General features: G+C 37.4%; 1 protein-coding gene across 1 annotated transcript in view; it reads left to right on the forward strand.

Moving 5' to 3' along the window:
- UGCG (UDP-glucose ceramide glucosyltransferase) overlaps window positions 1-21,360 on the forward strand; it is a 38,715-nt gene extending 17,355 nt beyond the window's left edge. Inside the window, exons 2-9 of the mRNA XM_003911365.4 lie at window positions 813-954; window positions 8,428-8,530; window positions 10,357-10,458; window positions 12,364-12,476; window positions 15,468-15,646; window positions 17,260-17,346; window positions 18,151-18,340; window positions 18,805-21,360. Coding sequence (XP_003911414.1) covers window positions 813-954; window positions 8,428-8,530; window positions 10,357-10,458; window positions 12,364-12,476; window positions 15,468-15,646; window positions 17,260-17,346; window positions 18,151-18,340; window positions 18,805-18,975 — 1,087 coding nt within the window. The 3' untranslated portion in view covers window positions 18,976-21,360. The remainder of the gene's footprint in view (window positions 1-812; window positions 955-8,427; window positions 8,531-10,356; window positions 10,459-12,363; window positions 12,477-15,467; window positions 15,647-17,259; window positions 17,347-18,150; window positions 18,341-18,804) is intronic.
- The last annotated feature ends 861 nt before the right edge of the window (window positions 21,361-22,221 follow it).

A 22,221-nucleotide genomic window follows, 5' to 3' on the forward strand; every position in this document is an offset into this window, starting at 1 on the left:
CCAGCAGTGAGAATGTTGGCCATTTGGCCACTTATCTGTGAACCGGTGGCACTGGTATATCTTCCAGTGTCATTAATAGACATTTTTCTCATCATTTAGTTTTTTTTCTTTCTTTCAGTTTCCTTCTGTTCTACCCCTGCCAATCTGACCTTATTAATATTGGGAGTTCCAGTTGTCCCATTATCTTGCTTGCTGTGCACACTGCTTGATACTACTTTTAACTGTGTATTATCTCCCTGCAAAGAAACTTATCAGAAGGTTCTGGTTATCCTTTCATAATTTTCTGCTGCAGACGGGGTTTTATTTTACCTGTTTTTATAGTTCTGTGGCCACTTCGATGGCAATTTAAGAGGAAGAGGAGTTAATCTTTGGGCTAACACTGCCATTCGTTTCTTCACCATGTATTTTATTGGAATGTCTGCGCTGTGCCTGGCATAGTTCTGTGAGTACAGCAACAGTCAGAGAGTACATCATGGATATTCAATCTTTTGGCTTCCCTGGGTCACACTGGAAGAAGAGTAATTGCCTTGGGTCACATATAAAATACACTAACACTAACAATAGCTGATGAGCTTTCAAAAATCACAAAAATCTCACAATGTTTGAAGAAAGTTTATGTATTTGTGTTGGGCCACATTCAGAGTCATGCTTACCTGGTGCTACTTCCCTTCATGTTTAGATCTTCTTTTAGAAAGATGTCAACTTTCAAAAATCTTAACTTAGAATTTAGTGATTTATCGATAGCTTGTAAGTGCTTCGATTTGACACGAATGTATTCTATAGAAATAATTTTTGTATCATTTGCTTTTTAGCCGATTACACCTCAACAAGAAGGCAACTGACAAACAGCCTTATAGCAAGCTCCCAGGTGTCTCTCTCCTGAAACCACTGAAAGGGGTAGATCCCAACTTAATAAACAACCTGGAAACATTCTTCGAATTGGATTATCCCAAAGTAAGTACCGTGTTACGGTTTTTTGTTTTGTTTTGTTCCCCTCATGATGAACCTTTAGTGATTTTAATACTGTAAAAGGTGAAGGTATTAAAAATTCATGATGAGGTTGGCCTCATAAAATATCAGCTTTAGTAGTAGTCATCACGGAACAGAACTGTAATGAGGAAGGGGTATAAATTCCCTTTCTAACCACCTATATGTCCGTGTGAAGTAGAGATCCCTGAGTAAACCTGAAACTCAGACAATGTCAAGTGCCTGGTAGTTTGAAAATAAAAATTTTCTTCCATGAGAGTTGGATGTGAACAATAGGAAGAGGAGACAAGGAGAGGGAGAAAGCAATGTTAGTGGTCTGAAATGGGTTGCAGTATAGCTAGAACTCAACATGACTTCCTTGGAGAAACTGGCTTTGAGCCGAGAGTAGATTACAATTAGTGGTAAGGTAGGGTTTCATCTTACCTCATTTTTAATTTCCTTACTGTTCTGATTTTAATAGCTAATTGTATTGCTTATGCCATTTGTCTTTATAATCTGTATATCTATAAACTCAGTGTACTCCCTTAATTGGAGAACTTCCGGTTTTCTTGAGATGAAAGTACTTTTTTTTTTATCACTTTGCTTTAGTAGTCCACCTGTAGTTTCTTAGAAGAACTTAATATTCTTTGATTTTCGTACTTAGCTTTACAGCAGCTTTGTATTAAATTGCTTATTTGAGACACTGCTTTTGAAAGGGCATTTTAGTGGTAACAGATCACTTGTGGGAAGAATGTGTCTTTAAGCTTCTACCCACTTGACTCTCAGTACGGTTTAATTTTCCCTTTGCAGTCTCTATTCACTTGCCTCAGTTTTTACCCTATTGCCTCAGTTTTTCCATAGCTATTTTTGCTACTGGGGAGTCATCCCTCTTAATTTTTTTGGACAGGGTAGCTCAAATAGTCAGAAGGAAGATGACATGCACACTACACTTCTCATGGTGACTGGTTTTCATGCTCTTATTTCTTTTCTTTTAGCCTTTATTTTTCTCGGTAGCACCAATGAAAAGAATAGAGAAGACACAGATGTGATAGCCTTAATGCAGCACTTATTAAGTAGGTAGACATGAGTATCATTCAGTTGTATTTTTAGTGTTTTTATGTTACTGCTTTGGAGTTTGGGAGTTTAGAAGACAATTTTGGAGTATTGAAAGCTGTTTGGAAGCAAAAAAATTGTATGTTCTAGCTTGTGTTTATATGTTTAATAATTTTAGAAATTTGAATTAAATGTGTTAACGTCAATTAAATACATAGTTTTTTAAAAAATAAGATAATTGTATATACTTGTTTTTTCAGACTAAAAAATGTGAAACAGCCTTTTGTAATTCAGAAAGAAGGATATAAATAAAATTAATTGTAAAATAAGCTTTGCAGTGAGAAAACTGAAAGATTTTCAAGCTCTGTAAAAGTAAATGCAAAGGAGAATTAATGTTTATGAATGAAAGAAATTTTTCATTGATTATGAATGAATCTTAGAGCATAGCTTAGAGTCTTGTGCATTATCACTGTGAAGCTTAATCTCGCATTTCAGTTTTTAACTGTCCTCTTTCATTTTCCCCATTCAACCACTCTTAAAATTGGTTATGGAATTTTTATGTTGTGGTGCTTGTGAGACAATAGTCATGGGATTTAAATGCTTGAGGAAATTAGTGAGGGGTTTAGTTGTAGAAATATATATATATATTTTAAGACAGTATCTTTCTTTGTCACCTAGGCTGAAGCATAGTAGCACAGTCATGACTCACTGCAGCCTCGGCCTCCCAGGCTCAAGCAGTCCTCCCACCTCACCCTCCCTAGTAGCTGGGACTATGGGCATGTGCTACCACACCTGGCTAATTTTTGTATTTTTTGTAGAGGGTGTTGCCATGTTGCTGGGGTTGGTCTTGAACTCCTGGGCTCAAGCAATCTCCCCACCTCAGCCTCCTAAAGTGCTGGGATTACAAACGTGAGCCACCATGTCGTACTGAAAGAATTTTTAAAAGTAGCCCCAGGGATATATGTATCCATTGATTATGAACATTTCTAATGACTCCATAACTGATTTATTGTGAACGAAGATTTTGGTCAGGCTTGGTGGCTTGTGCTTGTAATCCTAGCACTTTGGGAGGCTGAGGTGGGAGGATTGCTTGAGGCCAGGTGTTCAAGACCAGCCTGGGCAACCCCACCTTCAAAAAAAATAAAAATTAAAAAATTGAAATAAAAACATTTTTTGGAAATTACAGTTTAGAATGATCTCAAGAGCTCTTGTTTTCACTTACAGTAGTAGTTCTTTTTCCATTTAGTTATATCATTTAAGTGGGTTGAGGAGAAAGCTATTTTGACATTCATTGTAAAATGAATAATAGTATCTGCAGATTATTTTATTCTTTGTTGGTACATAATTTTGTTTTCTAATTATAAAAGTATATTTAGCTGTATAAATAGAACATTTGGAAAGCAGAAAAGTGCAAAGTACCTGCAATCTAAGGGAAATGTTTGATCTCACAGCATTTTATTTACTTTGTAAAAACCAAATACAATGACAAATGTTCCACAGGAGACTAAAGTTAAACCACTGAAATCACGCATATCTGAGTGTGAACAGACAAGGCATTTGTGTCACCACGAAGTCAAGGAGACACAAAATAAACATTTACGTGACTGCCAGGTGCAGTGTCCTTTCATATTTGCATTTTGCCTGGTATGAACATCGTTTTACCAGAGTATGGAAATGTTTTCATTTTGGACATAACTTTCTCTTCTCGTATTCAGTTGGGACCATCAGAGGCCATTTGGGGGAAATAATAGAACATAGGTTGGAGTTTTAAAATTTTATTTGATTTTGGACATGTGCAAGAAAATTTGCTACTACTGGTACTTGCTCTGAATTTCTAGGTTTCAATTTTTGTGAGACTATACTAGTTGCCCTGAAAGATCTCTGTGCTGTATACATCTTACAAATCTACTTTTGTACTGATACTCATTCCTTGGGAAGACATAAAAGAATGAAAAGGTGATGCAGTTCATTTTCCACAACATTGAACATTCATTTGTCACCAGCATAGAAAGGATTTGGGGAGAGATTAAGCAGTAGCAGGAATAGTCAGTAATCTGCATCTAAAGGGGCTTGATGGCTTTACTTCAGTACATTCTGGCCATGTGAAGAATACCTAAATTAACTATCAGAGTTATTAACAGAGTGAACCTATCATAACTATGATTTTTTTTTTCTTTTTTGCAATTATAGAATTTATTTATTTATTTATTTATTTATTTTTCCTTTTGAAGCAGAGTCTTGCTCTGTCACCCAGGCTGGAGTACAGTGCCACAATCTTGGCTCACTGCAACCTCCACCTCCTGGGTTCAAGCGATTCTCCTGTGTCAGCCTCCCGAGTAGCTGGGATTACAGGCGCATGCCACTACCCCTGGCTAATTTTTGTATTTTTATTAGAGAGAGGATTTCATCGTGTTGCCCAGTCTGGTCTTGAATTCCTGACCTCAGTTGATCCACCCACCTCAGCCTCCTAAAGTGCTGGGATTGCAGGTGTGAGCCACCATGCCTGGCCTGATTTAACAATTTTAATACAGGGATTCTTAGCAAATAAAATATCTAATCAAATTGTGAAGACACAGAGCTGATAGCTGAAAAACAATTCCTGGTTAAAAGCTGATACTTTAGAAAATACTTGGAATGCTGCCTCCAATTTGGTGTAATTTCCAATATGAAAAACAAATGAATCTTACGTATTTGAGTCTGAACTTTTTTTTGGATAGTATGAATATGAGTCTTTTTTATGCTCTGGCTAATCAGAAAGTATTTGTTTTTAATTAAAAATTGTGTTTAAGCACTGTAATCAATAAAAATTAAAACTTTTAACCTTGCATCTGAATAAAGGCAGACTGTACCCCCCTTACTTATGACCTCCCTACTTAACACTAGTATAACATTTTTCTTCCCATTGAGTATATATCTAGTACTATATTTTTACAAAGTTTTCTCTTGCTGGGGAAAATAAAAGCTAAGATTAGTTTTTTTATTGTACTTTATGGAATTGTGTTACTTATAAACATTTCCTTTCATCGTATGCAGTCATACTTACAAAATAGAATTAAAAAGGCATTAAAGGCTAGGCATAGTGGCTCATGCCTATAATACCAGCATGTTGGGAGGCTGAGGTGGGCAGATCACTTGAGCCCAAGCATTCAAGACCAGCTCGTCGTCTGTACTAAAAATACAAAAATTAGCCAGGTATGGTGGTGCACACCTGTAGTCCCAGCAGTTACTAGGGAGGCTGAGGTGGGAGGATTGCTTGAGCCTGGGAAGTTGAGGCTATAGTGAGCCAAGATCACACCACTGCACTCCAGCCTGGGTGACAGTGAAAGACATTGTCTCAAAAAAAAAAGCATTAAAGAAACTATGCTATGTTTGGGGAAAACAAGGAACTCTTTAGAGCAAGCCTTGCTGAGCAGCCTCCTATAGTAGGAAAGCTCATTGTTACTTTTGTCCTTTGAAAAGTCACTTAACCTCTCTAATCATTATTGTGAAGGTCGTTGGCTTTTTGGTGGCTCAACCAAACATTGTTTTGTGAGTCTGAATGGGAGGCTGGCTGACACTTTCGTGACTTAGAGTCAGCTCTTAAGGAAATTTCAGGAGGATGGTAGAAGTAGGGCCCTTTCCATTTTCAGATTTTATCTGGTCTCTGGAGACCAGGTAACTGTCAAGTTGGTTTCAGTACCTCTTGCGTGGCAAGTTTGGTCAGTCATTAGAGGTGGATATTGGATAGAATAGATAATAACAGCAGTAGGTAGGTAGAAAGTACGAGGAGAATATACATTGTTTTCCCCATCGACTTAATTATTAAAACACGTTTTTCATTTGAAAAAAAATCTTGCTAGCTAAACCTTCTTCGTTAACTTTAGTCTTGGTTCTTTTGTGATCAACTGCAGATTTCTTTTATTTTTATTTTTATTTTTTTTCCCCAAGACAGTTTCACTCTTGCTGCCCAGGCTGGAGTACAATGGCTCGATCTCAGCTCACTGCAACCTCCCTCCGCCTCCCAGGTTCAGGCAATTCTCCTGCCTCAGCTTCCCAAGTAGCTGGGATTACAGGCGTATGCCACCACACCTGGCTAATTATTGCATTTTTAGTAGAGATGGGGTTTCACCATGTTGGTCAGGCTGGCCTCGAACTCCTGACCTCAGGTGATCCACCCGCCCTGGCCTCCCAAAGCGCTGGAGTTACAGGCATGAGCCACCATGCCTGGCCCACAAATTTTTTTATTGACAATTTTTGCTGAGATTATAGTTAGTGGGCAAACAATTGTTATTATGCTCACAAGCACTATAAACATTTTATTTCTACTTTTTACTTGTATGTGCTTATCAGTGAAAGTAAGTATAACAGACTTTGTCATTCTCTTGAGTTAGTTAGCTTTGTTATGTTTTCAGGGACATAATTAACCTCCCTTCTGTGCTTAAAAATGTTCAACCAGTTTTATGTTGTCGTCTTTTTGTTTTGTTTTGTTTCTTGAGATTGTGTCGCAGGCTGTCACCCAGGCTGGAGTGCAGTGGCGTGATCTGGGCTCACTGCAGCCTCCGCCTCCTGGGTTCAAGTGATTCTCCTGCCTCAGCCTCCCAAGTAGCTGGGATTACAGGCACGTGCCACTACACTTGGCTAATTTTTTGTATTTTTAGTAGAGACAGGGTTTCACCGTGTTGCCCAGGCTGGTCTCAAAAACCTGACCTCAAGTGATCCACCAGCCTTGGCTTCCTGAGGTGCTGGGATTACAGGCATGAGCCACCGTGCCTGGCCATTCAAACAGTTTTAGAAAAGATTTGGTAGGAAATTTGTCATTGAGTCAACATGAATTTATTACCACTTCTGGGGGAAAAAAAAAAAAATCACTGCTTAGAATACATATCCTACAAATAATAGAGTAGTATTTTTGTATGTTAAGGACAAATACTTAAAAAATTTAGTTGTTGGCTGAGCGCGGAGGCTCACGCCTATAATCCCAGCACTTTGGGAGGCAGAGGCAGGCAGATCACAAGGTCAGGAGTTCAAGACCAGCCTGGCCAATGAAACTCCGTCTCTACTAAAAATGCAGAAGTAAGCCAGATGTGGTAGTGGGCGTCTGTAGTCCCAACTACTCCTACTCGGGAGGCTGAGGTAGGAGAATCGATTGAACCTGGGAGGCAGAGGTTGCAGTAAGCTGAGATCATGCCACCGCACTCCAGTCTGGGAGACAACGCAAGACTCGATCTCAAAAAAAAAAAAAATTGTTAATGGAAATTTAGGGGTTCAGCTCAGGATTTTATAAATCTAGCTGCATGTTAAATCACTCCAGAGACTCAAAAGTCTAGAATAGGGTCCAATTCTCTTTTTAAAATAAATGCCCCAGGGTAATTTCTTTTTTTTCTTTTTCTTTTTCTTTTTTTTTTTTTTTTGCGACAGGGTCTCACTGTGTCTCCCAGGCTGAAATGTAGTGGCACAGTCTTTGGCTCACTGCAGCCTCAACCTCCTGGGCTCAAGCAGTCCTCCCACCTCAGCTTCCCAAGTAGCTGGGACCACAGGCATGCCTCACCGTGCCCAGCTAATTTTTAAAATGTTTTGTAGAGACATGGCCTCGCCTTTTTGCCCAGGCTGCTCTCGAACTCCTAGGCACAAGCAGTCTTCCCACCTTGACCTCCCAAAGTGCTGGGATTACAGGCATGAGCCACCTTGCCCAGCCCCAGGGTAATTTTGTCACAGCTAGGCAAGTGTTAAGAAATGCCTTTCTTAATTTACTGTTAAAAATCTAAACATAGCACTGGGCAAAATAAAGTTGTGGGTATTTTCATAGTTACAAGACTAAACATTCATTTCAAGATAGTAAATGTCCATTCAAATCAAATTCTCTTTTGTTTCAAAAAGTTATAAAACAAAAAAGTGTAATCTTACTTTGTCCTTTTCATGTGATGAATTTGGAAGGGCCCTTTAAATTTATATAATTTGATTTTATATGAAATTTGTTGTACCTTCATGAAATAATATTAAGTGTAGAGACAAAGCTTCTACAGAGAGGGTGTATTTATTTTGCTTCCTTTTAATGTCACTTTTTATTCTGCTAGGCACCCTGTGAGCAGTTAGTGAATCTTCAGTAGTGATGGCCATGGAGAAGCTTGAGATCCAGTTAATTCCTAGGAGATTGCTATCTGGGAATGGCAAGACTGCAGTTGTGGGCACTGCCAGTCTCTCCCTTATTTCTTCTGCTTGCAGATAGGCTCCTAATCAGGAGAAGCTTCATTCCATTAAAGCAACACTTGTTATCATAAGTGTTTGCATCCATTGTGAATGCTGTCTTTTAAAACTTCGCATAATACAATTGCTTGTTTAGTCCTGTGCTTTTTGTTAAATCAATAAATGCTAGTAAGTGCTTTTTTGTTTTTTAAAGAATTTAACTTACATACAATGCTTTTTGACTAGTATGAAGTACTCCTTTGTGTACAAGATCATGATGATCCAGCCATTGATGTATGTAAGAAGCTTCTTGGAAAATATCCAAATGTTGATGCTAGATTGTTTATAGGTAAGTAAATTCTGTAGTAACCATTTTCCATTGATAGTGTAAAGTATCAGTAATCTCTGCATTGAACTGAAGATTAAGGTGTTAGCCATGTTTGTTTTAAACATGTTTGGTGGAGTACTGAAAGATGTTTATGTCCTTTTGAGAAAAGTTATAAAAACAAAGGTTTTTTTTTCATATCTGAGATGAACAAAGTCACACAAAAAATAATATTTTTCCCATTAATCAGACATGAGGGTCTGTTATTTTTTGTTTCTTCAATATTTTAAATGTGTGGTGTTTTCTGTATCTTATTGACTATAATTGGAGTGAATGATATAATTCACTTTTGTTATATTACAAGAAGGGTATTTTTCCAAAAGCCTACAGACTTATTTGAAAGACTTACTAAGGTGTGTTTGCCCTTAATTTTTTTTTTTTTTTAACATAGAACTGATGTGATCTCTCTAGAAAACAAGTAAGTCATGTATAACGATACCAGATCGTTGCTATTTGAAGATAGAGCAATGATTTAAATTTTTTATTAGCTTAAAATGCAATTTTGAAAATTAATGTAAGTGTAGCATGCCTGCAGATTAATCAGGACCATTACAAATCTATCAACTCATGGTCAGAGACGCTCATTCTTCACATGTGCGATCTTAAACTATTTACTATCATATATTTATGGGGTTTCTTTGTTTTTTTGTTTTTTTTTTAAGACGGATTGTTTGCTCTTACCACCCAGGCTGGAGTGCAATGGCGCGACTTCAGCAGCTCACTGCAACCCCTTCCTCCTGGTTTCAAGCAGTTCTCCTGCTTCAGCCTCCTGAGCAGCTGGGATCACAGGCGTGCATCACCATGCCCAGCTAATTTTTTTCTATTTTTAGCGGAGACAAGGTTTCACCATGTCAGTCAGGCTGGTCTCGAACTGCTGACCTCAGGTGATCCACCTGCCTCAACCTCCCAAAGTGCTGGAATTATAGCCTCCCCAGTAACTGGGATTACACTCATGTGCCACCACACTCAGCTAATTTTTTTGTATTTTTAGTAGAGATGGGGTTTCGCCATGTCAAACTGATCTCGAATTCCTGACCTCAGGTGGCAGGTGATCCACCCCCTGTCGACCTCCCAAAGTGCTGGGATTACAGGCGTGAGCCCATGGTGCCCGGCCATGTGTATTTATATTTAATATGTCTTTATTAAATATCATCTCACTGTATTTATGAATTTATACTGTTTTAATTATAGCTTCAAAATGACACCTATAGCTTTTTTCCTTAGGATTATTTTTTAAATTGACAAAATTTGTATATATTTTTGGTGTACGGCTTGATGTTTTGAAATATATATATACATTGTGGAATAGCTAAATTAAGTTGATTAACATATGCATTTCTGCACATATTTATTCATGGTGGGAAATCTCTCTTAGTAGTTTTCAAGTAAACAACACGTTGTATACTTTCTCATGTACTTATACTGTATTTGTGGTGAGAGATCTACTCTCAATCATTTTCAAGTATACCATACATTGTTGTTAGCTATAGTTGCCATGTTGTACAATTGCCGTTAAATATTGACTCATACTTAACTATTAAGGCCGGGACTTAAGAATTAGAAAAAGTGAAACAGTGAATTTTCAAAGGTAAATGATACAGTTTTCCTTTTGAGAATGGAGAGTTTTTTCCTAAATATATTATTATGAATAATAGAGAATGTTACATAATATGAAAGAATGTTTATTTGAATTGTTAAATATGCAAGTACTTTTCATTTCTATCATGTATCTTTATACTATATTTTTAATGTTGCATAAATCTTTTACTATTGTATCTTTACATTTTTAGGTGGTAAAAAGGTTGGCATTAATCCTAAAATTAATAATTTAATGCCAGGATATGAAGTTGCAAAGTATGATCTTATATGGATTTGTGATAGTGGAATAAGAGGTGAGGTTTTTTTCTTATTTATCTTATGAAACTATTAATTTGAAGATAAAATACTAAAAGCAATCTGCAGATACACTCATGAGTTCTTTTTATTTGCCTGAAAGAGTAATTTATTTCATCATTATTTCATGGTGATACGTCCAGTTAATGCTTACTAAGATTTTGATTTTTTTCGTCCTAAACTAGAATGTTACATGTATTAAAATGTTTTCATTTTGAAGAGAAAATTTCAACCATTAAATTAAAAATGGTCGTGGTTCATTATATAATCTACAAGCTTTCCCATGGGTGTAACTTTTCCCTTGTTTGCCTGACACTTATCTTTAATGTGTTTCGGCTTGCGTAATACACTGTCTCACAAAGGGACAGAAATTAATAGGTGCATATTTTATTAGAACACGTACACTTATCGGACTATACGCATGACTTTTTACTTAAATGATTTTAGCAAGAAGCCTTTCATATACTGAAATTATAACTTGCGTTTGTGAACACTTATAATAGTTTCAGTGTTCTATAATATTTTGTTATATTCTAATTGCCTTAAGTTTCTTAACCCCAATACTATTCACATCTTGGGCTTTGTTGTGGGAGCTGTCTTCTAGGATGTTTAGCAGCATCTCTGGTATCTACCCATGCGATTCCAGTAGTATCCCCTTCTCAGTAGTAAAAGCAAAAATATCTTCAGATTTTGCCAGATGTCCCCTGTGGGGCAGAATTGCCCCCAGTTGAGAAGCGCTGACCTAGAATGAGTATTTAAGGTCCAAATACAACTTCTCTTTATATAGTAGATTTAGTTCTTAAAGACTTGGAGGAAATGAAAAATAAAGTCATGTAAAAATGATATGAGATGTTTGCTATTTAAAGATTGGGCAATAATTTAAATATTTTGTCAGCTTAAAATGCAAATTAGAAAATGAACATAAGCGTCGCACTCCTATGAGTTAATCAGGACTATTACAAATCTGTCAACTCCTGGTCAGAGATGATGTTCCTTCTTCATATTTGCTATCTTCAATTGTTCACTATCATATGTTTTTCAGTGTACAGATCTCTGTTCAATATAATCACATTCCATTCCGGTGTGCAGATCTGATACTCGCAGAGAAAGTAGTCTCATTTCCTATGATTGGAGAGTAGAGAAGCCAGCACGAGAACTGAGGTCCTTTTACCTCTGCTCCTGAACCTTTTCCACTAGGACACATTGTCCTTACTCCAATTTAGAAGTTCCGACAGGGGGGTAATCTTTTACTAAGTATATTCTGCCTCTGGTACATAGTAGGTATATACTTTTCTTTTGTTTTTTTGTTTTCTTTTGTTTTTTTTTTTGTTTTTTTGTTTTTTTGTTTTTGAGATGGAATCTTGCTCTGTCACCCAGGCTGGAGTGCAGTGGCGCGATCTTGGCTCACTGCAAGCTCCGCCTCCCAGGTTCATGCCATTCTCCTGCCTCAGCCTCCCAAGTAGCTGGGATTACAGGCGCCCGCCACCTCACCCGGCTAATTTTTTGTATTTTTAGTAGAGACGGGGTTTCACTGTGTTAGCCAGGATGGTCTCGATCTCCTGACCCCGTGATCCACCCACCTTGGCCTCCCAAAGTGTTGGGATTATAGGCGTGAACCACTGTGCCTGGTATATACTTTTCAAAGTATATTCTGCCTCTGGTACATAGTAGGTATATACTGGGCTAAAAAATGTATAAATTAGCTTTCAAGAATCAGGCCCTTTGAAATTTTGTATTCTCCTCAGAAAGGTGGTGGAGATTCATTTTATGAGAGCCATATGTTTAAAATAATGTTTTTATTAAGAATTTAATAACAATTCACCAAATATATTTTATATTAGTGGGCATTCTACTAAAAAGAAATTTTCTTTTCTCCCCCTCTCTGCCTTTTTTTTAAATTGTAGTAATTCCAGATACACTGACTGACATGGTGAATCAAATGACAGAAAAAGTAGGCTTGGTTCACGGGCTGCCTTACGTGGCAGACAGACAGGGCTTTGCTGCCACCTTAGAGCAGGTGAGTATGGTGGTTATAAATCATGTTCGTGGTATCAGCCCCCTCATCTCCCAGAAGCTTGAGGCTATGGGAGCAAGAATTAGGTATCTCAAGTTAACTGTATTAAGTCCATTTCAGAACCTGCTGTGTTCTAGAAGCCCTGAGTTGAGAGCAGCTGTTTTCATTAGTGAGGAAATTCTTGGGCCCCTGACTGTACCCTGGCAGTGAACAGCTGTGCTCAGGAAATGCCTGTGGTCTTATTGCCAGCTGAACAGTCTAACCTCCTGCCTTGTAGTATTCACTTCCAGTTCTAGAGTTCAGTTCTTCATATTGTTCTTTCAAACCTTCAATCTGAAAAGAATCGCTGCCCCTGGCTTTTTTTTTTTTTTTTTTTTTTGACGGAGTCTTGCTGTGTTGCCCAGGCTGGAGTGCAGTGACATGATCTCGGCTCACTGAAACCTCCACTTCCCAGGTTCAAACGATTATTCTGCCTCAGCCTCCCAAGTAGCTGGGATTTCAGGTGTGCTACCACGCCTGGCTAACTTTTGTATTTTTAGTAGAAATGGGGTTTCACCATGTTGGCCAGGCTGGTCTCAAACTCCTGACCTCAAGTGATCCGTCCGCCTCAGCCCTCCCGAAGTGCTGGGCTTAAAGGCATGAGCCACTGCTCCCAGCCCTGAAAAGAACCTTTTTAAAATATCACAAAGTATTTCAAATATACAGAAAAGAAAATTTATTCATACAAGTCCTTATAAAACCCATTTGATGTCCTTTTAAAACATATTTCTAATAATTATCTGAGAAAGTTATGTTTTCATTTTATTTTTTCTCCACCTTAGAAATAGTAACATGCATAGGAAACTATAAATAATGGAAAAGTATAAGATGCAAAAAAACAAAAACGAACAACCTAGAACCCTAACAATTACAGGAAGTTTCTGGGTTTTTTGGGGTTTTTTGGTTTTTGGGGGTTTTTTTGGTTTTTTTTTGAGACGGAGTCTCGCTCTGTCACCCAGGCTGGAGTGTAGTGGCACTATCTCGGCTCACTGCAAGCTCTGCCTCCCGGGTTCACACCATTCTCCTGCCTCAGCCTCCTGTGTAGCTGGGACTACATGTGCCTGCCACCACGCCCGGCTAATTTTTTGTATTTTTGATAGAGACAGGGTTTCATTGTGTTAGCCAGGATGGTCTCGGTCTCCTGACCTCGTGATCTGCCCTCCTCGGCCTCCCAAAGTGCTGGGATTACAGGCGTGAGCCACCGCGCCTGGCCAGAAGTTTCTGTTTTTAAAAATAAAGGTTTGTTGTATCATTTGGGCACTTTGGAGTCTTTACTTTTTCCCCCCTTTCTGGGCTCTTTAGAAAACATTCTTGAGATAGTATTCTAAAAGTAATCTGTATCTTATTTTTGTGACTTTGTAAGCTTTTCCCATATCATTAATAGCTTTTTTACTGGCTGTATTGTAGGCTATCCTGCGTGTGTCCTATGCTTGAGTTAATCATTCCTGTACTGTTAAACATTTGGGAGGAAAAATTTGTTGTAATATTACAAGGACAGATACATGATTTGTCTTTAAATATGTCAACTTGCTCTTAAGCATATCTGCATTTATATTCTTTTGAATTGCAGTCTTATGATTGCCACATATCTGAGGGGGTAAAGGTACATTGTGGGAACTTGCCTGTGACCTTTGGCAATTTGAACTGTGAGCTCTTTCTTAATATTGCCTGTAAATGTATTTGTTCTACTGCAAGAAATTGTTAGTCTTAAATGCCAGAATCTTTGTTTAGAAAAAGAAACTGAGTAGCCGCTTTAAAATAAAATACAATCTATTCTAATATACCAAATTGTATTTTTGTCTTAGAAATATCCAAATTGGTATAGATGTCAATAACATCTCCATGATGTATATGTCAATAAACATCTCCCAGAATACACCCATCCCCTTAGTGTAGGTTTAATCTCTGGCAGTCACTCTGCCATACTTAGAATGAATCATTCTCAGCTGTAAAGAAATCCTGGGTGCATTCAGCTCAGTGACTAACAGCTCATTCCTAAGACCTCAGTAACTGCTAAGGAATTACGATGTGTGTTCTTAGAAGCCAGGTTCGATTCAGTCCTACCAACACTAGGACTTCACTGGAGTCTGGGTTCAGGGTAGGTAGCAAGAATCATAATCTTAATTGCCCCTTAGAATTGTCTTGCTCTGCACTGTGTGTGTAACTCCAGAAATTGAGAAAGATCACTACTGTTTATTTCAGGCTAATTAGAAAAGGCAACATATCTGAGGTGTAAATAATAAATAGGATTTTGTGTCTGCTAAGTAGGGTAATAACAGTCCTTTTCTACCATTGATTTATCAGCTTATGTATCTTATGACTTCAGAGTATATGTAGAGAAATGGCAGTAGGGGATGAGAGAATTTTAGTATCCCCCTTATGAAAAATACATTGAAAAAAAATGGGGAAATTGGGAAGAGTCTTAGTGACTAAGGGAGAGGGAGAGCTAGCTACAAAAGGATGCAAGAAAAGGAATTAAGAAATAGGATTGTGTCCCCCCCCCCCCCCCCCAAAAAAAAGAAATAGGATCGTCCTGAAGGTTGATAGACCTATGGGTGGTATGTGTATGCATGTATGTATATATACACACATATATGTAACATACAAATATGTATATTGATCCAAGTAAACAAAGTAGATGTGTGTGTATATTTACTTGAACACCCTAAAAATAAGATACATTAAATATTTGTTCATCTTTTGTATGTCAATGAGTGATATTTTTACCTTATTTTGTATCTAAATTAAGTTTTATTTGGATGCATTTTTAGATTACTAAGTGTACTTGCACTATGAAAGCAATATTGTATACCACTTTGTATTCAGGTAGTTTACATAAGAATAATAGGATATTCATTCAATCATACTTTTAAAAAACATTGGGAAAAACAGTTCGTAAACACCATACTTTTAACATGAAATTCTAATCTTACACATTTGTGGTTTTTTGGGCAGGTATATTTTGGAACTTCACATCCAAGATACTATATCTCTGCCAATGTAACTGGCTTCAAATGTGTGACAGGAATGTCTTGTTTAATGAGAAAAGACGTGTTAGATCAAGCAGGAGGACTTATAGCTTTTGCTCAGTACATTGCCGAAGATTACTTTATGGCCAAAGCGATAGCTGACCGGTAAGAACTAAATGAAGCCATAGTGTTTTTATTACGTAACTTCTGTTGGTTTATTCTTTTTTTTCAACCTGTAGATTAGGGCTTTTTAATTTAATTTTATTTTTTTGCTAGTAAGTACAGAATAGGTCAGTTTGAATTTTTTTATTTTTGTTTTTGAGACAGAGTCTTGCTCTGTCACCCCGGCTGGAGTGCAGTGGCGCAATCTTGGCTCACTGTAGCCTCTGCCTCCTGGATTCAAGTGATTCTCGTGCGTCAGCCACCGGAGTAGCTGGGACTACAGGCATGTACCAGCACGCACAGCTAATTTTTTTATTTTTAGTAGAGATGGGGTTTCTTTGTGTTGGCCAGGCTGGTCTTGAACTTCTGACCTCAAGTGATCTGCCCACCTTGACCTCCCAAAGTGCTGGGATTACAGGTATGAGCCACCACACCCAGCAGATCAATAATTTTAGAGAGTAATTCATATTCTAATTATAGAATTGTAGGTATGTACTAATGAAGAAAGTAAATGTTCTGATTCCTCTGCATTTTTCAAGTTAATGTGTTTTAAAGTGATTAAAAGGAAGTTTCTTTGTGATTAGAATTTTTACTGTATAGATATAAATTTCTGTGTTTTAGAAGAGTTAAAACTATCAGTTATTTTTATTTATTAAAAATAAACCAGTAGGTGAAAATTTAAAGACTATCATTTCAAAATTTGAAATTTGTCAGTGAATTATACAATACTTTGCTAAGAAGCCACTGAAAAATTCATATGACTGACTTAGCATTTCTATATCACAAGATACTTGTTTTGTTTTTTTTTTTGAAGCAGTCTCTCCCTGATGCCCAAGCTGGAGTGCAGTGGCACAATCTCGGCTCACTGCAACCTCCACCTCCTGGGTTCAAACGAGTCTCCTGCCTCAGCCTCCCAAGTATCTGGGATTATAGGCGCCCGCCACCACGCTCAGCTACTTTTTTGTGTGTGTTAGTAGAGGCGGGGTTTCACCATTTTGGCCAGGCTAGTCTTGAACTCCTGACCTCGCGATCTGCCCGCCTCGGCCTCGCAAAGTGCTGGGATTACAGGCGTGAGCCACGGCACCCAACCTAAAATACTTGTTTTTAAAGGGGATCACTGCCTTGTGTGAGAATTTTTTTTTAATTTTGAAAAAAACTAAAGTGTGTTTTAAATAAAAATTCTGTCGTGATTGTGTTAATGTGGTTCATGGTTTCCTGGTGTCTCCCATGAGACCCATAATGCCACTTTCTGTTTACATGTCTTGTTGAATATTCACACAACTTTGTTTGTTGTTTGGTTAGTAGTCATCAGAGACTCATCTATTAAATATGGAACCTCTCCATTGTTTTTCCAAATGACTGCATTTTAAGTTTCTTAAACTGTAAAGTAAGGAGGGTACAGTTTCTTCTAGTTCTTAGATGGTGCTGTCATGGTCTAGCGTAATTGCTGAAACATCCATACGTATGGTAGACCTTAAGTAGTGTGCTAATCCTGAAAGCTGGGCTCACCCTCCATCCCGGCAATTGCCTGGTCTTTATAATGATTACTGAATGCATAACCAGTTACGCTTGCATGTGTTCATCATAACTTACTTTCTAATTGTCTTAATTTTCAGAGGTTGGAGGTTTGCAATGTCCACTCAAGTTGCAATGCAAAACTCTGGCTCATATTCAATTTCTCAGTTTCAATCCAGAATGATCAGGTAAATCAACTGTTTTCTTTTTATACTTCGTTAAAAGGAAAGGTGGGGTGGGGGGGTTAGTAATTTTTACAGGTTTAATGTAGTTAAATAAGTATACCTAAAGGTTAGATTTTTGTTTAGTTCCCGAAAATAGAGTTTAACTTCTGTGTTTAAGATAAATTTAATGTCTAAATATATTGTATTTGCAGTATAACACTGAAAGCACTCAATAGAGAGATGTTGAGACTGAATTTTTTAATACGCTGATCTCTATTTTCTAACTTTCTATACTGCTTAAATTTTATAATCTGTATTCATCAGAGCGTAGGCCATACAAATGAATTTATAGACATTTTTCTTTGACATCCTAGACAAAAATAGAAAAGAGAGTCATTAAAAAAAAAATGTAGGTTGTGTGTGGTGCTTCACACCTGTAATCTCAGCGCTTTGGAAGGCCAAGACGAGAGGATCGCTTGAGCCCAGGAGTTCGAGACCAGCCTGGGCAAAATGGATGAAACCCTGTCTCTACAAAAAATGAAAAATTAGCCAAGTGTGGTTTTCGTGTGCACCTGTGGTCCCAGCTACTTGGTGGGGATAAGGTGGGAGGATCACTTGAGCCTGGGAGATTGAAGCTACAGTGTGTGCCACTGCAATCCGGCCTGGGTGACAGAGCAGAACCCCATCTTAAGTAAAAAAAAAAAAAAGAGTTTAAAAAGAATGGCCTTTCTATCACAAGGTAAAAAACTGATTATTTGGGGGAGAAAAAAATGGATTTGTCTTATAACCAGGATGTTGTTTTAAAGAAAATGCTTTTTGTTTTTCTAGGTGGACCAAACTACGAATTAACATGCTTCCTGCTACGATAATTTGTGAGCCAATTTCAGAATGCTTTGTTGCCAGTTTAATTATTGGCTGGGCAGCCCACCATGTATTCAGATGGGATATTATGGTATTTTTCATGTGTCATTGCCTGGCATGGTTTATATTTGACTACATTCAACTCAGGGGTGTCCAGGTATGTGGATAGGCGTGAAAAGGTTGGCAGTCACTTGGTGGAACTAGAACTATTTGAATTTAGAAAAAGTTGAAGAAAATCTATCTGAGCCATTCTTCAGCTTCCCATTGTAGGTTAGTCTCAGGTTTGAACATCAGTTTCTCTAGTGGGATGTTGACACAAAACTTAAGTTGATTTGCAACTTTCTATTGGTTATATAATCACTTTTATTAAGGTTCCAAAAACATGAAGTTAATTAAATCAGTGAGTATTCAAACTAATCATACATTAAGATAGCAGTTATTTTCATGCGTCTTCTAGTAACAGTTGGCATTTTCTTGAATGGTATAACATGGCAGTTAAATTACATAAGGAAGCAGACTGGATTTTACATAGTATACTTAGAAAAGTGAAATCCAATTTTTTTAACCATGTCTTTAGTTTGACAGTGAGTGAAATTTTAAAAAATGTTTTTCCATTCGTAGGGTGGCACACTGTGTTTTTCAAAACTTGATTATGCAGTCGCCTGGTTCATCCGCGAATCCATGACAATATACATTTTTTTGTCTGCATTATGGGACCCAACTATAAGCTGGAGAACTGGTCGCTACAGATTACGCTGTGGGGGTACAGCAGAGGAAATCCTAGATGTATAACTACAGCTTTGTGACTGTATATAAAGGAAAAAAGAGAAGTATTATAAATTATGTTTATATAAATGCTTTTAAAGATCTACCTTCTGTAGTTTTATCACATGTATGTTTTGGTATCTGTTCTTTAATTTATTTTGCATGGCACTTGCATCTGTGAAAAAAAAAAAAAAACACATCTGTAGTCTTGGCCAAATGATACACTTTATTTTGTGGAAGTAGAGAATCAAGAGAATTGGTTCTAGGAACCTGGGTTTGTTGTTCATTGTTGTTTATTTTTTTAAAATAAATAAATATATATATAGATGCTCTGCAACAAACACTATGACAGTATCCTTCAGTAGAGAAAGTTTCTTATTTGTGAGTACACTCTTTTAGAACATTTACGGGTGGGATGGCAGCAGCTTTGCTTTAGGGTTTAGAAGAGACTAGAAGGAATGACTATTCATGTCCAAAGTGAATGGTTTAGTGCAGTGAACAACACACGGCGAGGTACTAACTGAGAAACTTTTTCATGCTTTATGCCTACCTCTTGTAGTTGTTGCAGAGCAAATATAAATTGTAATAAGGTAGCTAGGCCTTGCAGAAACAAACAGAAAAACTTAAAAAAAAAAAATAAAAGAGCTGGAGTCTAGTATTTATATGAATCTGTGAGAGATATTTTGGTCTCACTGCAATGAACCAAAAGTGGCTGAGTTTGGTTTTTAATTGTAGCCATGTATTGAAGGCATCTTTTTGACCAACTCTTGTTGGTTCTGTCTTGAACCATTGTTAATCACTGTGCTGTAATTAGTATAGCTAAATCTTTTCCTTCCTTGCTCCTGCCCCAGCCCACCCCATCTTCCCTTAACATTTTTTCGGGGGGGGGGGGATGGGTTGGGAGTGGTTTTGTTTTAGTGTGAGTGGATGTTTTGATAGTTGTAAGGAAAAAATGCATTTCAGACACATTTCACACATGAGCTATTTTCTTACACAGTATGTCTTATTGTTAATAAGAATGTAATTTCATGATACAAGTATTTAATATCTTTTTTAAGTCAGTAAATATTCTAGCCATCAATAAATAAATTGCAGTAGAGTATTAAGAGGGGATAAGATGAGTTTACTCTTAAAATTAATCAGTATCAAACTAAGTCTACTGTGTGTGTTTTTTTTTTTTTTTTTTTTTTTTACTATTATAGTTAGTCTAGTCTTATTTAAATTGGATTTTTGTATTCCAGTTTATATGACAAAATAGACTAGATCAGTGCTGGTTGTAAATGCATGCTGTACCCCACTGTTTTCTCCCCATCATGCCGCTAAACTTGCTCACCAGGTTGTGCTTCACTTGTGGTGAACTGGACTTGTTTTTGTTTTTGTTTTTTTTGTTTTTTTTTAAAAAAAAAACAAAAATGTAAGGGACAGTGCATAAGCCTTTTCTTTGTTTAGTAGTGGTGTTTTGCTTTTCCTTCAGGATTGGATGGCATGTTGTCCATAGGAGTGCCTACTGCAGGGCTAATACTGGCAATATGGCAGCTGTAAATTCTGAGTTACTACAGTCTCCATGTCAAAGCATAATGTGTAGCATATTAGCAATAACTACATATTTATAGAAAACACTTTTCACTCTACTGAGCCAATTCATTTAATTGTCAAATGTCTATATCCATGGTTTAAATGGCAACATATCTATAAGTATGTATTTAAGCTTTTCTCTGGGCCAAACTGCTTCGTCCTTTTTTCTTCCTTTTTTTTTTTTTTTTTTTTTTTTTTTTAAGCCTTATGATGAATTTGTTTGAAGGGCATTTTCTTTATGAACAAAGGCTTGGATGCATATTCCTTTCTTTCTGTGAATGGGAATTGTTCCCTGAGGAAAGTTGCACAGTTAAAACCAGTCTGGTTGTGACCCACTACACGTTTTGTTTTTAATCACTATGACCTGAGTTGAACTTTGCTCACCATGTTTGTACTTGTTGGTCTGTTTAATGAAGTTTGGTTGATGCCATCCTTTGCACTGCCAAAGTGTAAACTTGTGTATTACTTAGCTTTCTGCTGATCTCATTATGGACAGTGTAACAACAAAACCAAAATGGCTGGACAGACTTCTTGTGTTTTGTAAATATAAAATAGGACAGTTCTGTAGGTTTGTTCAGTGTGCTAGTGGAGTATTTCCTTAATGTAAAGCTTCACTTAAGCAGAGTGGTTCTTTGTTTAGCAAGCTTGGAGTGATGATAAAATGGTAAGAAATAATATAAATGTTGAAGAAAGCATCACAACAGAACTATAGGAGTCTAAATTTAATAAATAATCTTTAAAAAAAAGACATTGTCTAGAATATATACCATGTTTTATTATTTAAAATCATTGTCTTAAATGTTTGTTCAAAAAATAAAAATTTGAATACAATCAAAACGTTAGCAGTAGTATATTTTTTTCTTTTCTCCTATATTTTTATAAACAGCATGTTCCAGCATTCACATCAGAAGTATTAGAAGAGTTCTGTCAAGTATTCCTTTTGAAATCTTCCTTTCACCTGAGCCATAGGTAAAATGAATAAGGACATAGGCAGTCCTGTGACTTAAGTATGTCTTTTCTACCTTGGTTGCCTGTTAAAATCACCTGGAGAACTTGTAAAAAATATATATATATACACATACACCCTGGACCCTGTACACCACAGACACATGCACACACACACCCTGGGCCCTGCCCACATAGATTTTGGTGTAATCATTCTGGGTGAGGCCTGAGCTCTTCTACCTGTGATTCTACTGTGAGAATGGCTGGCTTGTAATGACCTTCAGAAAAGAGCCAGTGGTCCTTTGGGCCCCTCTTCCCCAGGCTCACAACTTGAACTCAGCCTTTTAGATCTTACCACTCTAATGGCTAGGAAAGGTAAATCCAAAGGAAGGAATGGAATGGCATTATTACTTGAGACCCAGATGGGAGATGAACCTTACGTGCTTTCCAAGGCCAGGTCCCTCCCAAGCTGGAGGCCTTCACAGGCCTGTTTTACCACCATCCCATGAGAAAATAATGTTCTTAACTGGAGAACAGATCTGGGGTAGAAAGAATCTGCTATCAGCTGAATATCTTAGTCTCTCCATAGCTCATATGTTGAAACCTAATCCCCAATGTGAGGAGGGTCTTTCAAGGTGATCAGAGCCCTCAGGATTGATGCTTATAAAGGAAACCCCAGAGAGCTTACTTGCCTCTTCCGCCACGTGAGGATACAGCAAAAAGGTGAACAGCTATGAACCAGGAAGTCCGCTT

The sequence above is a fragment of the Papio anubis genome, chromosome 13 (genome assembly GCF_008728515.1).
Source record: "Papio anubis isolate 15944 chromosome 13, Panubis1.0, whole genome shotgun sequence".
Classification (NCBI taxonomy): domain Eukaryota; kingdom Metazoa; phylum Chordata; class Mammalia; order Primates; family Cercopithecidae; genus Papio; species Papio anubis.